Below are 13132 nucleotides of genomic sequence, written 5' to 3'. Positions count from 1 at the left end.
GCAGCAGTTGTACATATTTTATATTGCATAAACACATTACAGTTTAACATTGTTATCATTTATTTAATAATACAAATATGATAATAAAGGTAATATTTTTATTCCTATTACTTTCGATCTTTTTAGTTAAAATTTGTTAGAATTACTTGAGATAAGTGGTTAACATTGAATTACATGAAAAAATATCTACTGTAAAATATTTACTTTAGTTTAAAAAAATAAATAATGTAACAAAAATACTATAATTAGATATAAATCTTTTTAATGACATTTTATGTATATCAATTTAAAGGTACGTGTCCACTTGAGAGTAAACCTATCGCGAATTGTTTTCGAGAATATTTCTCGAAAGTGGACTATCTGATTTGTTAATGAGAAATACTCTCGAGAACAACACATGATAGTTTTATTTTGAAGTAGACGCGTACCTTTAAACTTTTCAACTAAAACATTCTATACATTCTTGTATAAAAATAAGAGACATAATAAAGAATAATGTAATTATAGTACGAGTTGCATAGTTCAAAAAAGAAATAAATTAAGAATTAATTTGTTTCTTTGTGCTTAAGGCTTTATTTTATCTTATTATTATTACATCTCACTATCTTATTTTTATGTGTTAAAAGTAGGAATCATTTTAGCTCTCAAACTGAATTCTAAACATGTGTTAGTTTGCTTATAATTTACTTGTTATTATTTTGTACTATGCAATTTTAGAAATAGATCTATGACTACATTATTTAAAATTAGAAATATAATAATAATAATACAAGAAAACCTGTTATTACTGTTTATTAAATTTGTCGTTTTACATTTTTAAATAATTTTTGAAAATAGATAAACATAAATCACAAATTATTAATAATAAATTCTTACGAAAATTTGATTCTAATTGAAAAATTTATAATCATCCTTGCAGATTAATCAGCGGTAGTAACAATAACAATAGTAATAATAATTACATAGCTTTAAGAATGTAAAATCCACATTTTTTGCTGGTCACATTGTGGTTTACATACACCATACATACATGTATACACACACATATGTATGTTGTTACGGTTAATTGACATTCTAATTATAAAATTGAATCACAGCTTACAATGTTATCCATGAACAATGTTTTGATAAATAATATTATAGAATACTGCGCAAGAAGTAGAAGTTTGGAGGAAAGTGAATAATAGAGTTATTGATCTCTGCACTCGAATTTAATGGGAGACACTGTTTGAATCACATTACAACTTGCATTAACACAAAATGCAATCTGGATAAAAATTCTTAATTAGTAAATTGCTATTTTTACGCAGTTATCTTTTTTCAATTTAAGGAACAAATATTTGTATTGAAGAACGGAATGTAATTTTCAATAATAAATTAGATATAAGATGATTTTCACAAGTACATTTCAATAATAGTTTTCAATAATACAAAGGCCTTCTGCATATATTGTCACATACAAAATTTTTGAAACGTTGCTCAGATTTTAAAGAGTAACACAAAATATGTTTAAATGCAATTTCTGATTCGTGCATTGAATTTGTAATATTCGACCATAATGTATATGCTTACTATTATTCTCATAATATAAAAATAATGTATTATTGTTCAGGAGAGACTAAAAATTACAAACTAGTGTTATGAAATCAGTAATTCTGTATAAAAAGTAAAGCATTATGCACAATTACGACTTTAAAGAACACAGTGTAAAAATCTAAAGTGTATCATTTTTTTCTTTAATAAGTTAATATTTTCAAAAATATTTTTTATTCAAAATTTGTTGATCATCGGCACACGAACTTATAACTTTATTAAAATCCGAAAGATATACCAAAACATTTTCACAACTACTGGACTTACATATCATAGCAAAAAAATACGTAATTCTCACATGTACATGGACTAATCCATGATCTTAAATGATAAAATTATTATAACAAACACTATTTTAGATACGTACAAAATAAAAAAAATGTAGTAGGTAACTCTTAGACTTATTTTTCTATGTTCGATAATATATATTACAATATTTACAATAGGTAAGTTCCAATATCACCAATTTTTCTGTTATCCCTTTGTTATAAGAATATAGTTCCGTATAGAAAACTAAGTCTTTATCATCATTATTAAAGTTTGTTTTACAACTTCATGAAATCTTTAAGAAAACTGCACTGTAAATAATCTTTGTATATATCGTTCGTATTATATAAATGTATTACAATCAGTTTACCGTAATTATGGACACAATTGCTATTCGAAGATTGCAATAAGGTTGTAACTTTGTAAACAATAATTAATAAAATATTACACGTCTTTTTTAATGTTGTTTGTAATATGTGCAGTAATGCAAAATAAAAGTAAAATTAGACCAATCTATATTACAATTCTGTACGTCTTTGGTATGTAAATTTTCGTACAGAATAAAAAATTGTTCTGGTGAAATGAAGAACTTAACTATACCAGGGCCACTTGCTTGTCCATATAAGAAAAATGTAATATAGAGTATATCAACTCTATAATTCTAGACACAGAGCCCCTCTAAAGTGGAAAGGATAATTTAGTTGCGTGATGAAAGTTAATCAATGTCTTTTCACCACACAATTATGATATTGAGCTCTCTACTTAAGTGTGAAACAAAGTCCAACATTATTTTACACGTTTCATCACCGTACACAATCTCCAGTACCACGAGGTGTAATGCACTGTTTTTTTCGTTTAACGGTTTGTGATCTTGAACTTGGACTATGGCTGTTATTATTATTTCCATTACTGTGAAGAGAGTGTTTCGCTTTACTTTGTCCGCTTATATTATTATTTATTCCACGATGATGATAGTTTCCTCTGGAACTATGATGATGATTACCTGTAGCAAATACATACTTTTGAAGAACATAAGTTTCAAATCTGTAAGGTTCATTCAAACAAATAATTAGAACACACAAAAATGTTATGATAACTGTAGATTATGAAATATATAAATATTTAAGAATTTAATATGTTTACATACCATGAGCAGTTCCTTTAAATGGCTTTTTCCATTGTGAATGATGATGAGTATGTTGATTATTATATACATGTCTTCCTTTATTTCTATCTTCTCCTTTTCCACTAGCATTAGGAGAATTTCCACGACTACACTCGGAATCCTGATGAAATTGAAGATGTATTAAAGCAAATTGAAAGTATGATTAATTTATAACAATTACTTTGTTCTATCTTAACAAGTTAGAATTTTGTACCGTATCACTAGCTGGTGCAGATAGTGTTGAAGCATCAGATGCAGTAGAACTTGATAATGAATCTACCTCACTCAAAGGTAGTGGGAATGTTTCTTTAATCCATTTGCGATATTCTATTACTTCATCTGTCACGCGAATTATTCTTCCTAGTATACTGCATAAAATATATTTTTAGAAAATAATTGATTGAATCATAAAATATAAAAAAAGACATAAATATTGTAAATAATCTTACCTTATTTTATTTGCATCATTAACTAAGATATTTAAAGGACTAACTGCTTGTGAGAGGACATAATAAGCCCAATCAAATGCGTCTTTTACATACAGAGCACCATAACTACTACGACCAATATCATTCCCTGGTGTAAGTGGATCTTCTATGCATAATAAAGAAGGTCGATGGCCATCTATCATATCTCTTTGAACCTAAAATTAATATGAGATATGAGATTCACTTTTAATGTACTGAACAAATACATACATGTATGTAATAAATAAAAGCATTCAATACTTCATATAAAAGATATCATTCTTTAAAAATAAATATCATACTTATTTTATATACCATTTTATCAGATGTACAATTTTTATATAAGGAACTAAACTTTACCTCTTCTTTCGATATGTAAGTACCACCATCTTTTACACGAATTCCTGTTTTAACATAATTAAATTTCCTACCATATAATTCCAAAAATTCTATTAACAGCACCCCAAGATTAGCACTTGAGCAATAAGCATTTTGTCTGGGATGTAACTGAAATAAAATTTCATCCATATAGTAGGAAAAGATTAATTTTCTATTTAAAACAACAAATTCGTTTCTATAACCCAAAATACTAATATATTAATCTTATAAAGCATAACTTTTTAGTATTATTACATTATTTATTTTGCATGTGGTTAAAAAATTTGTGCAGCAATTAATTCATATTTCTACATTACTTGAAACAAAAATATTAACATTTTACCTGTAGAAAACTGATAGTCATAAGTATTAAACTATAAGAGGAAATTCCACCAGTAAACACTTCATTCAGGTCTCTTTGTAACAAGAATTGTTTTAATACCATTACTAATTTTTCCAGTACTGGAAACCTCTTTTTAAAAGAATTTATCAATTCTGCAGATTTAACGCCATTATTCATATTAAAACTGATATCTACTTTAATCTCAGTTTCTTTATCAGTCAACTTTACAATTGGGACACTAGCTTTATCCAAAACTTTAATAGAAGATGGTTCAGCTATATTTTGATCCAATAAAGCACGTTCCAAAGTACGTAATGGAAGATTTGTCCACATTCCTATTACTACTAAATCTATATCACTAAAAATAAATATAAATCTTATCCATTTAAAGAATTTTAGTATGATAGTTAATAATGTATATGTTTGTATTACACATAATGTCATCAATAATATATAGAAAATATTAATCAATGTACAAGACTTATTAAAGATAGGTTTATGTTATTTAATATTATTTGACATAATTATGGATTTATATATATATATATATATATATATATATATATATATATATATTTATATATATGTATATAAAACACTAATGTGTGTGTATATATATATATATATATATAAAATACTAATTTATTTAAAAGATATCTATATATTTTACATGTGAATACATTACTAAATACATTCCATTTTAAATATGTACAATGATACGTACCTTGTAGGTAAATATAAACCAGTGCGAAAGCTGCCAAATACTTCAACCTTAGAATCTTGCCAGAGATCATATATTACTTGTTCTATCCTTTTGACAACACGCATTCGTAAACTATGTTCTTCATTAGAGGGGCACATATAAGCAAAAAAATCTTCAATTTCTTCATGTAATCTAAATATAAAAGTTTAATATGTTACTGATAATTTTTTATTTATATTAACATTCAAAAATGTTGCAACATGTATTTTGATAAATTTTTTATTGTAAGAGATTAATTTTAAGAGATAAAAAGGAATATTATAGTAATTATTTATTTTTTATTTAACATTAAAAATTAAGAAATGTAAAGAAATATACGTACTTTTATTACAGCTTTTCTGTTAATTATATAAATTTTCATTTACAAGTACATATTTTATATAGTGTACAATATGAAAAGATATGTTTAATATATAATACAAATTTTTTAATTCAAGAATCACCAAAATATGTAACAGATAATAAACTTATTTTTTCATATCTTAGAATAAATAAATAGTACATTTATATATTCATATATTTAATAATTATACAAATATATTTTGAATTTAAATGGAAAATTTTTAATACTTAGTATTTCGTACAATATAGTATTTAATATAAAGTATTAAAATAAATAAGTTTGTCTACATATCTTTCTATATTTTAAAAATATTCTTAATAAAATTTCAAATTTTGTACAGAGATGTATAAATAACAGAATATAAAATGAAGTAAGATATAATAATACAAAAAATTAAAAGATACATATTTAAAAAATTACATTTAATACTTGAAGTAATATATAAAATAATAGTTTATATGTTATTTGCTTAATAAATAATATGCATTACGTATTTATAAAAAAAATATTATTACAAAAAATAGAATACACTTTTTTATAGATAAACATGTTTTACTGTATATTAAATAGAGAAATTAAAAAATTCAACAGACAAAATTTTTAATATTACTTTATTACTTATCTAAATTTATCTAATATTTTCTAATTTGGAAAAAATTTGATTGTTGTGACTATAAACATAAATAATCGTATTATATAAACATCCACGTGTGTTTACAAAATCATTATAGATTTAGAAAACTAAAAATGCATTGGCAAAATTTTGCATTTTTGAAAACATGGAATAATTGAAAAATGTTATTCAATTAAATAAGTTGTATTCATCATTAAAAAAAAAAGTAGATTTGCATTTGTAACATATCTAATTATAAAGGGACCTTGCTATACCCTATTTGTAAACGAGCGTGCATGCACATAACCTTAATCATACCCATATGGACAAACTACAAAAAGGCAAATAGTTTATCTTTAATAAGACGAACTATATATATATAAATGGAAACTCGATAACAAAACTTACCCAATAACACCCTTCGAATAATGTTTATTAGGTACCCGCCATGGACAACCGCCGTATTCGCCAACTAAGGCATCGTAATTGTAGTTCATGCCGTAGGTACTAGCACGATTATCACCTTTCCTACGAGATGGATTATAATAGTTGCTGCAAGTATTATGTTGCATGCGGTCCCCTGTACGAGAATTAAGAGAATCCAAGGACATAAAGTCTTGTTGAAGCTTCATTCCCATTACATTCGAAGACGAGTCGTTTTTCAACGTTAAAATATCCAGGCCTTTCTCAGCTTCCCAAATGTGTAACCACAAATCCTTAGCAGGGCCGAACTGCTCCGGTTGATACCAACCGATAGTCGGATCCATTAAATAGTTCTCGATTCTGTATCTTACGATTAATGGTCCTTGCACACTACACTACAATTCCAATCTTAATTCAACTTTAATTGAAAAATTGTCTGATTTATTGTAACCTGCGAACACTATGAAATTCATACATACGACCAATGAACAACAGTATTTTAGAAGGAACTTCGTACACCATTGTGCGAACATAGAATAATAAAGACAACACAAGTAATTTGTTCCTGCAGATGGCATTATCACCTACACATCTGAAAATATATTTCTGGAAATATGGTTAAAAATTATTTACCGTACAATTGTACAGTATAATTGTATATGTTATTTAAACAATTTTAAACATTGGTATGCGAAGAAAAGAACAAATAATGTTTCACAGAAAGAAAAGAACAAATGTTATTTTATATCAATTAGTCGTATAACATATTAATTTACATATTGGAAATATTTAAAAATCTGTATAATTGATAACAATAACTAATACTAAAACGACTTTTGATTTTTTACTTGTTTCAAATTTTGAAAATGTATCTATAGGTGGAAATTACTAGATTCTAAAATTTAAAAAAATCTGAAATATTTCTAAATTGTATTTGAAAATGCTAGATTATTCCAGCATTTTAAATTATAAGGAAGGATATCATATTCAACGTGTATAATATCAAGGAAGATAATACGTAATTAGTAACCATAGAATTAGAAATCTTTTAATAAACTAATTTAATTACATATTCGGCAATCTGCATGAATTTTATATATATTTTATGAAGAAGAACATATTAAAACTAGTCCAAAATATAATCCAACATATGTCTGCGTATACGTATGTATTGTATGTTCAGTAGTTTAATTAAAATAAATATATTCCCAACAGATATTATCTATTTTCACAAAATTAAATATTTTAGTTATAGTTAAATTAAAAAGTACTATATATCTGGCATTGAAACTAAATAATTTAAGCATTATATTATATATCGTATATGACAATATTTTTGTAGATATATTTTTTATATTTATAATATGATATTAAATTATTACATTTTTATTTAGAACGAAAATTATTTAATAATAAAGATTAATAATAAAACAAGTACTTAGTATAAGAAAACATACTAAAAAGATATAAATATATCAATTCAAAATAAAAATAATTTTAATATAAAAAATGAAAACGGAGTGATACAAAAAATGAGAATGATATCATTTATCAAAAGACAATAACGTAAAAGCTGTATCCTGCTGCATCCCTACCAGATATCTAATGGGAGTAAATGCAGGTAAAAAATTAATTAAACGCGAATCCTGTACGAGACCGACTCCACCCATCTTTAGTTCGCCGCGACATTTGAACGAAAGTAATTTGTATTTTAATTTAGATATCTTTACCTTTATTGAATCATTTTTATTAAATTTATTGATATTATTCGACATTTCTCTTCTTAATTCGGTATAACTTTTTTCTTCTACTTAGCTTAAAAAAATTCACAAGTTAACAATACCCACCCGTTATTATGAACAGATTTTTTACATTATTATATTCTTAAGGTATGATAAAATTGAATTAATGTTTTTATGCTTATATAATTTCATGTATTATAATATCTAAAACGATATTTAATATAAAAGTTTTCACTTTATTATTATCGCGAATGTATTTTTTACATTGATAAGCCCTTTGATATTGACACATTTAAATTTGTAATTTGAATATATTGACAAATCATAACATTTGAATATAGTAAAAATGAAAGTGGGAATAAAAATAAAATTTATAAAAATACTATTTCTTAATTATTGTCCGCTGTTTATTCATAATCTAGTAATTTTATTAGTGAACTGCGTTACGCGTTGAAAATTAATAGTACTTATATAAAAATATGTTTTTTAAAACTAAAACATTTAAAAACCGATATTTCAAATGCAATGTATAATTTGAATTCTAACTCACGGTCATGATCGTGATCTAAATTAAACGCCTTTCCTGCGTTCTGAATGTTGTGATGAGTTGCTTACTTCATGCGAGTAACAACGTGATATTTTAATTAAAATAGAAATAAAAGAAAAATGTGAGGGACATTGTCAGTGGCAATGAAGGAAGATGTATTATTAAAGTTTTTAAAATAATTTAGTCTTCCAAATAATTTATAAATGTATTACTCTAATTATTTATTATATAATTTTACTAATATAACTATATGCTGTGATTAATCATTTATTGTATCTATTGCAGGTGAGTTATAACATTTGATAACATAACATCAATTTATAATAGGTTATTAAAATGACATTACAAATAATATTTAAAAAATGAATTATTCCTAAATGTCCAAACTCACATTTTTAAATTTGTTATCAAAGGACATCTACCATTCGTTTTAATTTTTATTTAGTTATTAATTAAAATTTTTATTAGATATTATACATTTCAATGTTTAATGACAAACTGCTCCTTAGTAATATAATGCTTTTGTAACTGTTCCATCTATATAGTCATGTACCTATTTTATTTAAATTATGAAATCTTTGTCTAGTATTTATGTCTTTGAAAAATACTTGAGTTTTATTTTTTTTTCAGACATGTCAGAACATGTTGAACTGCACCATTTACTTGATGGTGATATTGAAAATAACACAACAACACAACAAAAACGATTTTCAATTCTAATGTGCAAATCATGCCCTTATCTTGGTTTAATATTGGCAACATTATCATCATTATTTTTTTCATTATGCAGTGTCATTGTGAAGGGCTTAGTGGAAGTAAATCCAATGGAATTGGCAGCATTTCGGTTCGTGGGTGTATTATTACCAGCAATACCAATTGTAATATATAAGGGTGAACATCCATTTCCAAAGGGACGTAGATTAATGCTAATACTAAGAAGTTTTGTGGGGACCACTGGCCTCATGTTAAGTTTCTATGCATTTCGGCATATGCCATTAGCTGATGCATCTGTTGTAGTATTTTCTGTTCCTGTATTTGTAGCCATATTTGCCAGAATATTCCTAAAAGAGCCTTGTGGATTATTTAATGTTATAACAGTTTGTTTAACACTGATTGGTGTAATCTTAATAACACGTCCACCACTAATTTTTGGACATACTATCGAGTCACTTTCAGATGGCCACATAAAAACACAACATGCAGATTTATGGGGAGCTGTAGCAGCTTTTTCAGCAACTCTTTTTGGTGCAAATGCATATGTTTTGCTACGAGCTTTAAAAGGCCTCCATTTCTCAGTAATTATGACAAATTTTGGATCATTTGCCTTGATTCAGACAATAGTTATATCTTGGGCTATAGGTGCATTGTGCTTACCTCGGTGTGGGACTGACAGACTTTTAGTTGTTGCACTTGCTCTTTTCAGTTTTGGAGGTCAAATACTGTTAACATTAGCTTTACAAATGGAACAAGCAGGACCAGTTGCAATAGCAAGATCAGCAGACATAGTTTTTGCCTTTTTCTGGCAAGTTTTATTTTTCAATGAAATACCAAATCCTTATTCAGTAGGAGGAGCAATTGTAGTTACAAGTTCAGTTTTATTAACAGGACTAAGAAAATGGGCGCTTTCATTACCAGAAACATCTAATGTTAAAAAATCCTTAGGTATTTTGGTGATGTGAATTATGAACTATAAATGAGAGAAATATGATTTCTTCTTATTGCATTTTTTGTTTTCGTAATATTAATTTTAATAGAAAGAGATTGTTCATAAGTAGACGTAATTTTGGCTTGCATGAATGAATTTTTAAAAATAAAGTAAGATTTATATATAATATGTATATAAATTTTTTAAATTTTACAAAATTAAATTGCTCCAAATTTAAAAGGATATCCTATATTATAGCTATATTGCTATGTTTCACAGTGAGATCGTACTGTATTATTAATACTGTTTTGTTACAAAATGTTATATTTTCCTAATAAATTAATGATTGTCATTACAAATTCTAGTCTAAAACTCAGTATTATGAAAAAAATTCTTCAGACATATTTTAATGTACATTTGTTACGTGTAAGTCTTCATTTCATGTGATATACTATAATGATGTTTGTATTCTACAGTATGCACAAGATAACAAAGCACTTTCTTATACCGTACTATACTTTTAAAATAATCAATTTTTATGCAAATATAAATATTATAGTTGAATTAAAATTAGATAATGCACAAATGTTAAGAAATATAAGTTTATTAAAACAAAATACATGTTATTTAACATTTCTATACCAATATGGATTAATAAAATAATGAACGTTATTTAATACAAAAATTTCAATCTCTACAAAATTATAAATTACATTGTTTATAACTTTACAATGTAATTTATATTTTTACATTGCATTATTTTATGTGCATGAAAAATATAAGAAAGTTTAAACACATACATATTTGAATAGTAATATCCAGAAATAGGTATTTTATTATTTCATGTACATTGTTTCTGATCATGGACTAGAGTATACTATCTTAATACTATTTCAAAAAAAATTTTGTAAGAAACGTTTATTCAACAACGAATAAATAGTGAAATATTTAAATAAATTCTAATTTATAGTACATAAATACAAAGTTATGTAAACTTGTACTTTGAAAATATTGTTGTGTATGATACAAATTATGATACAATAAAGTTTGTATTAGAATGTTTATATTAATTTATTTTACTACTAGAAATATGTTTGAAAACGTATAATTTCAGTTTTTAAATTTTTAAAAAATTAAAAATCTTATATATAGCAAAGCATATAAATCATAAGAGAGATTAATTTGTTCTTAAAAAAGGATACAATTAAAATATTCTGTTTTACTTGTGAGGTTATTTATGATATTTAACGTAAATTGAGTTAATACTGAGCTTATTCAGTGTAATCTATTAGTTATAATATATACATTGCAAATTAGGATATGTTTTTGCTACTATACACAATATAACTGGACAAAATTATAATATTTTATATATAAAGAAATATTGAGTATAGAAGAATAGTAGTGTATATTAAAAATTGTATATAACGCGAAACTTATATTAGTGTAAGATTTTTTAAATTAACAATTGTCATACAGATATCGTGCTTATTATAATATATAAGCTAACATTAGTTTCTTGTAGATGTCAATATACGTATATGTATAATATTGTATAATTTCAAGGTGTGTGTGAATTAAATACATCTGACGTCTATTATTCATATATTCATATATTAAGCGTTGGTCTACCTGATTTTACCTACATCAGGATCACGACCGTGTTCTACATCGACGCCATTCGTCGTATATCATAGAATATTAGATAAGTTTAAATATTTAAAACAAGAAATGTATAAATGTAATAATATATACTATAATAGAAAATAGTAATGTGATAAATATGTAAATACTGACATGTTAGAAGAGATAATGAACTTAATACTCGTCGTATTTCCTAATAACAATATAATATAGTAGAATAGAATATAATGGATATAATAATAAGCAATAAAGCTTAAAAAGCGTATTGATGAGATAAGTAAGAATTATTCTTTGATCCGTGATATATATGAACAATCAGCAAGAACTAATAGAAAATCGTAGCGCTGAAGAGAAATTCGGGATCGTCGTGATTTCTAAAGAGATCAACGATCCACAACTGTTACACTAATTAACTAGTTCCTCATTCGACGATCCTATGCTGTGTCTATTAGCGTAAGAAAGAACAAGATATCGTTTGTGCCCGTATTCATTGATGTATTTACGAAGAATACTTCGTCGAGTAGGGATTTCACACGAAGCAGTAAGAAGAACAATACTTGGAAAAGGTTTACATCCTTACAAGGTTTATCGTGTGTAAGGACCTCATAGGATGGGTTATGCCGCCTGACGAAACTTTTGTCACTGAATGCTAAGAAAATTAGAATGTAATTAACGCTATCTTGAAGATATCTTGTTCGCGAATAATAGCAGTCCTTCACTGGAAGGACTGCTGTTATTATTGCTACTGAGTAATATTCAGAATTACCGGAATGCTACAATTTTCACGTATATCCACATTATGATACAGAAATTTAATCAGGACCGCTTGGACAGGCCCGGTTTATTGTATATCTGACATTAACATGTAAATAAAATCAGTTTGAAAATTAAAGTGATTGATATTATACGTTCATGAGTAAATGTCATTATTTTGTGCTATATTTGACTTTAAAATACGTCTTTCCTTGTCTTTTATACATTAAATTTGACAAATTACAGTTAAAGTATCTGCTAAAGGATTGGTTTTTGATATAAATAGATTAATACCTTTTTATAGAGAGCATCAAGCTGGGTCAACTAATGTTATAAAAAATATTCTCAATATCATCTTGATATTTAAAAAAATACAAGGTATTAAAAAATCAAACTACTTATATTCACCTGATCAAACCCCTTGAATTAATTTTATTTCGAACATT

The 13132-nt window shown here is 25.7% G+C and overlaps 2 protein-coding genes across 3 annotated transcripts; one reads left to right on the top strand and one right to left on the bottom strand.

Annotated features, from left to right (window-relative positions):
* Positions 1–775: 775 nt before the first annotated feature.
* Positions 776–6872, bottom strand: LOC132910178 (non-canonical poly(A) RNA polymerase protein Trf4-1-like). The gene is made up of 8 exons (XM_060965711.1): positions 6341–6872; positions 4938–5108; positions 4214–4571; positions 3853–3999; positions 3475–3668; positions 3240–3393; positions 3008–3146; positions 776–2863 (listed from the first exon to the last, which is right to left on the bottom strand). The coding sequence occupies exons 1-8, from the start codon at positions 6697–6699 to the stop codon at positions 2664–2666; spliced, it is 1722 nt and encodes a 573-aa protein (XP_060821694.1). The 5' UTR covers positions 6700–6872; the 3' UTR covers positions 776–2663.
* A 1789-nt stretch (positions 6873–8661) lies between these two features.
* LOC132910337 (solute carrier family 35 member G1) lies at positions 8662–12840 on the top strand. 2 transcript variants are annotated; one of them, XM_060965995.1, is made up of 3 exons: positions 8662–8849; positions 9275–11538; positions 11815–12840. In XM_060965995.1, the coding sequence occupies exon 2, from the start codon at positions 9277–9279 to the stop codon at positions 10321–10323; it is 1047 nt and encodes a 348-aa protein (XP_060821978.1). In that variant the 5' UTR covers positions 8662–8849; positions 9275–9276; the 3' UTR covers positions 10324–11538; positions 11815–12840. The 2 variants fall into 2 exon arrangements, with proteins under 2 accessions (XP_060821978.1, XP_060821970.1); XM_060965987.1 differs by having other exon boundaries at positions 8664–8929.
* Positions 12841–13132: the final 292 nt, after the last annotated feature.

Source organism: Bombus pascuorum, chromosome 1 (assembly GCF_905332965.1).
Source record: "Bombus pascuorum chromosome 1, iyBomPasc1.1, whole genome shotgun sequence".
NCBI lineage: Eukaryota > Metazoa > Arthropoda > Insecta > Hymenoptera > Apidae > Bombus > Bombus pascuorum.
Note: the sequence above shows the minus strand (reverse complement) of the source record. Positions and strands in the feature narration are given on the sequence as shown.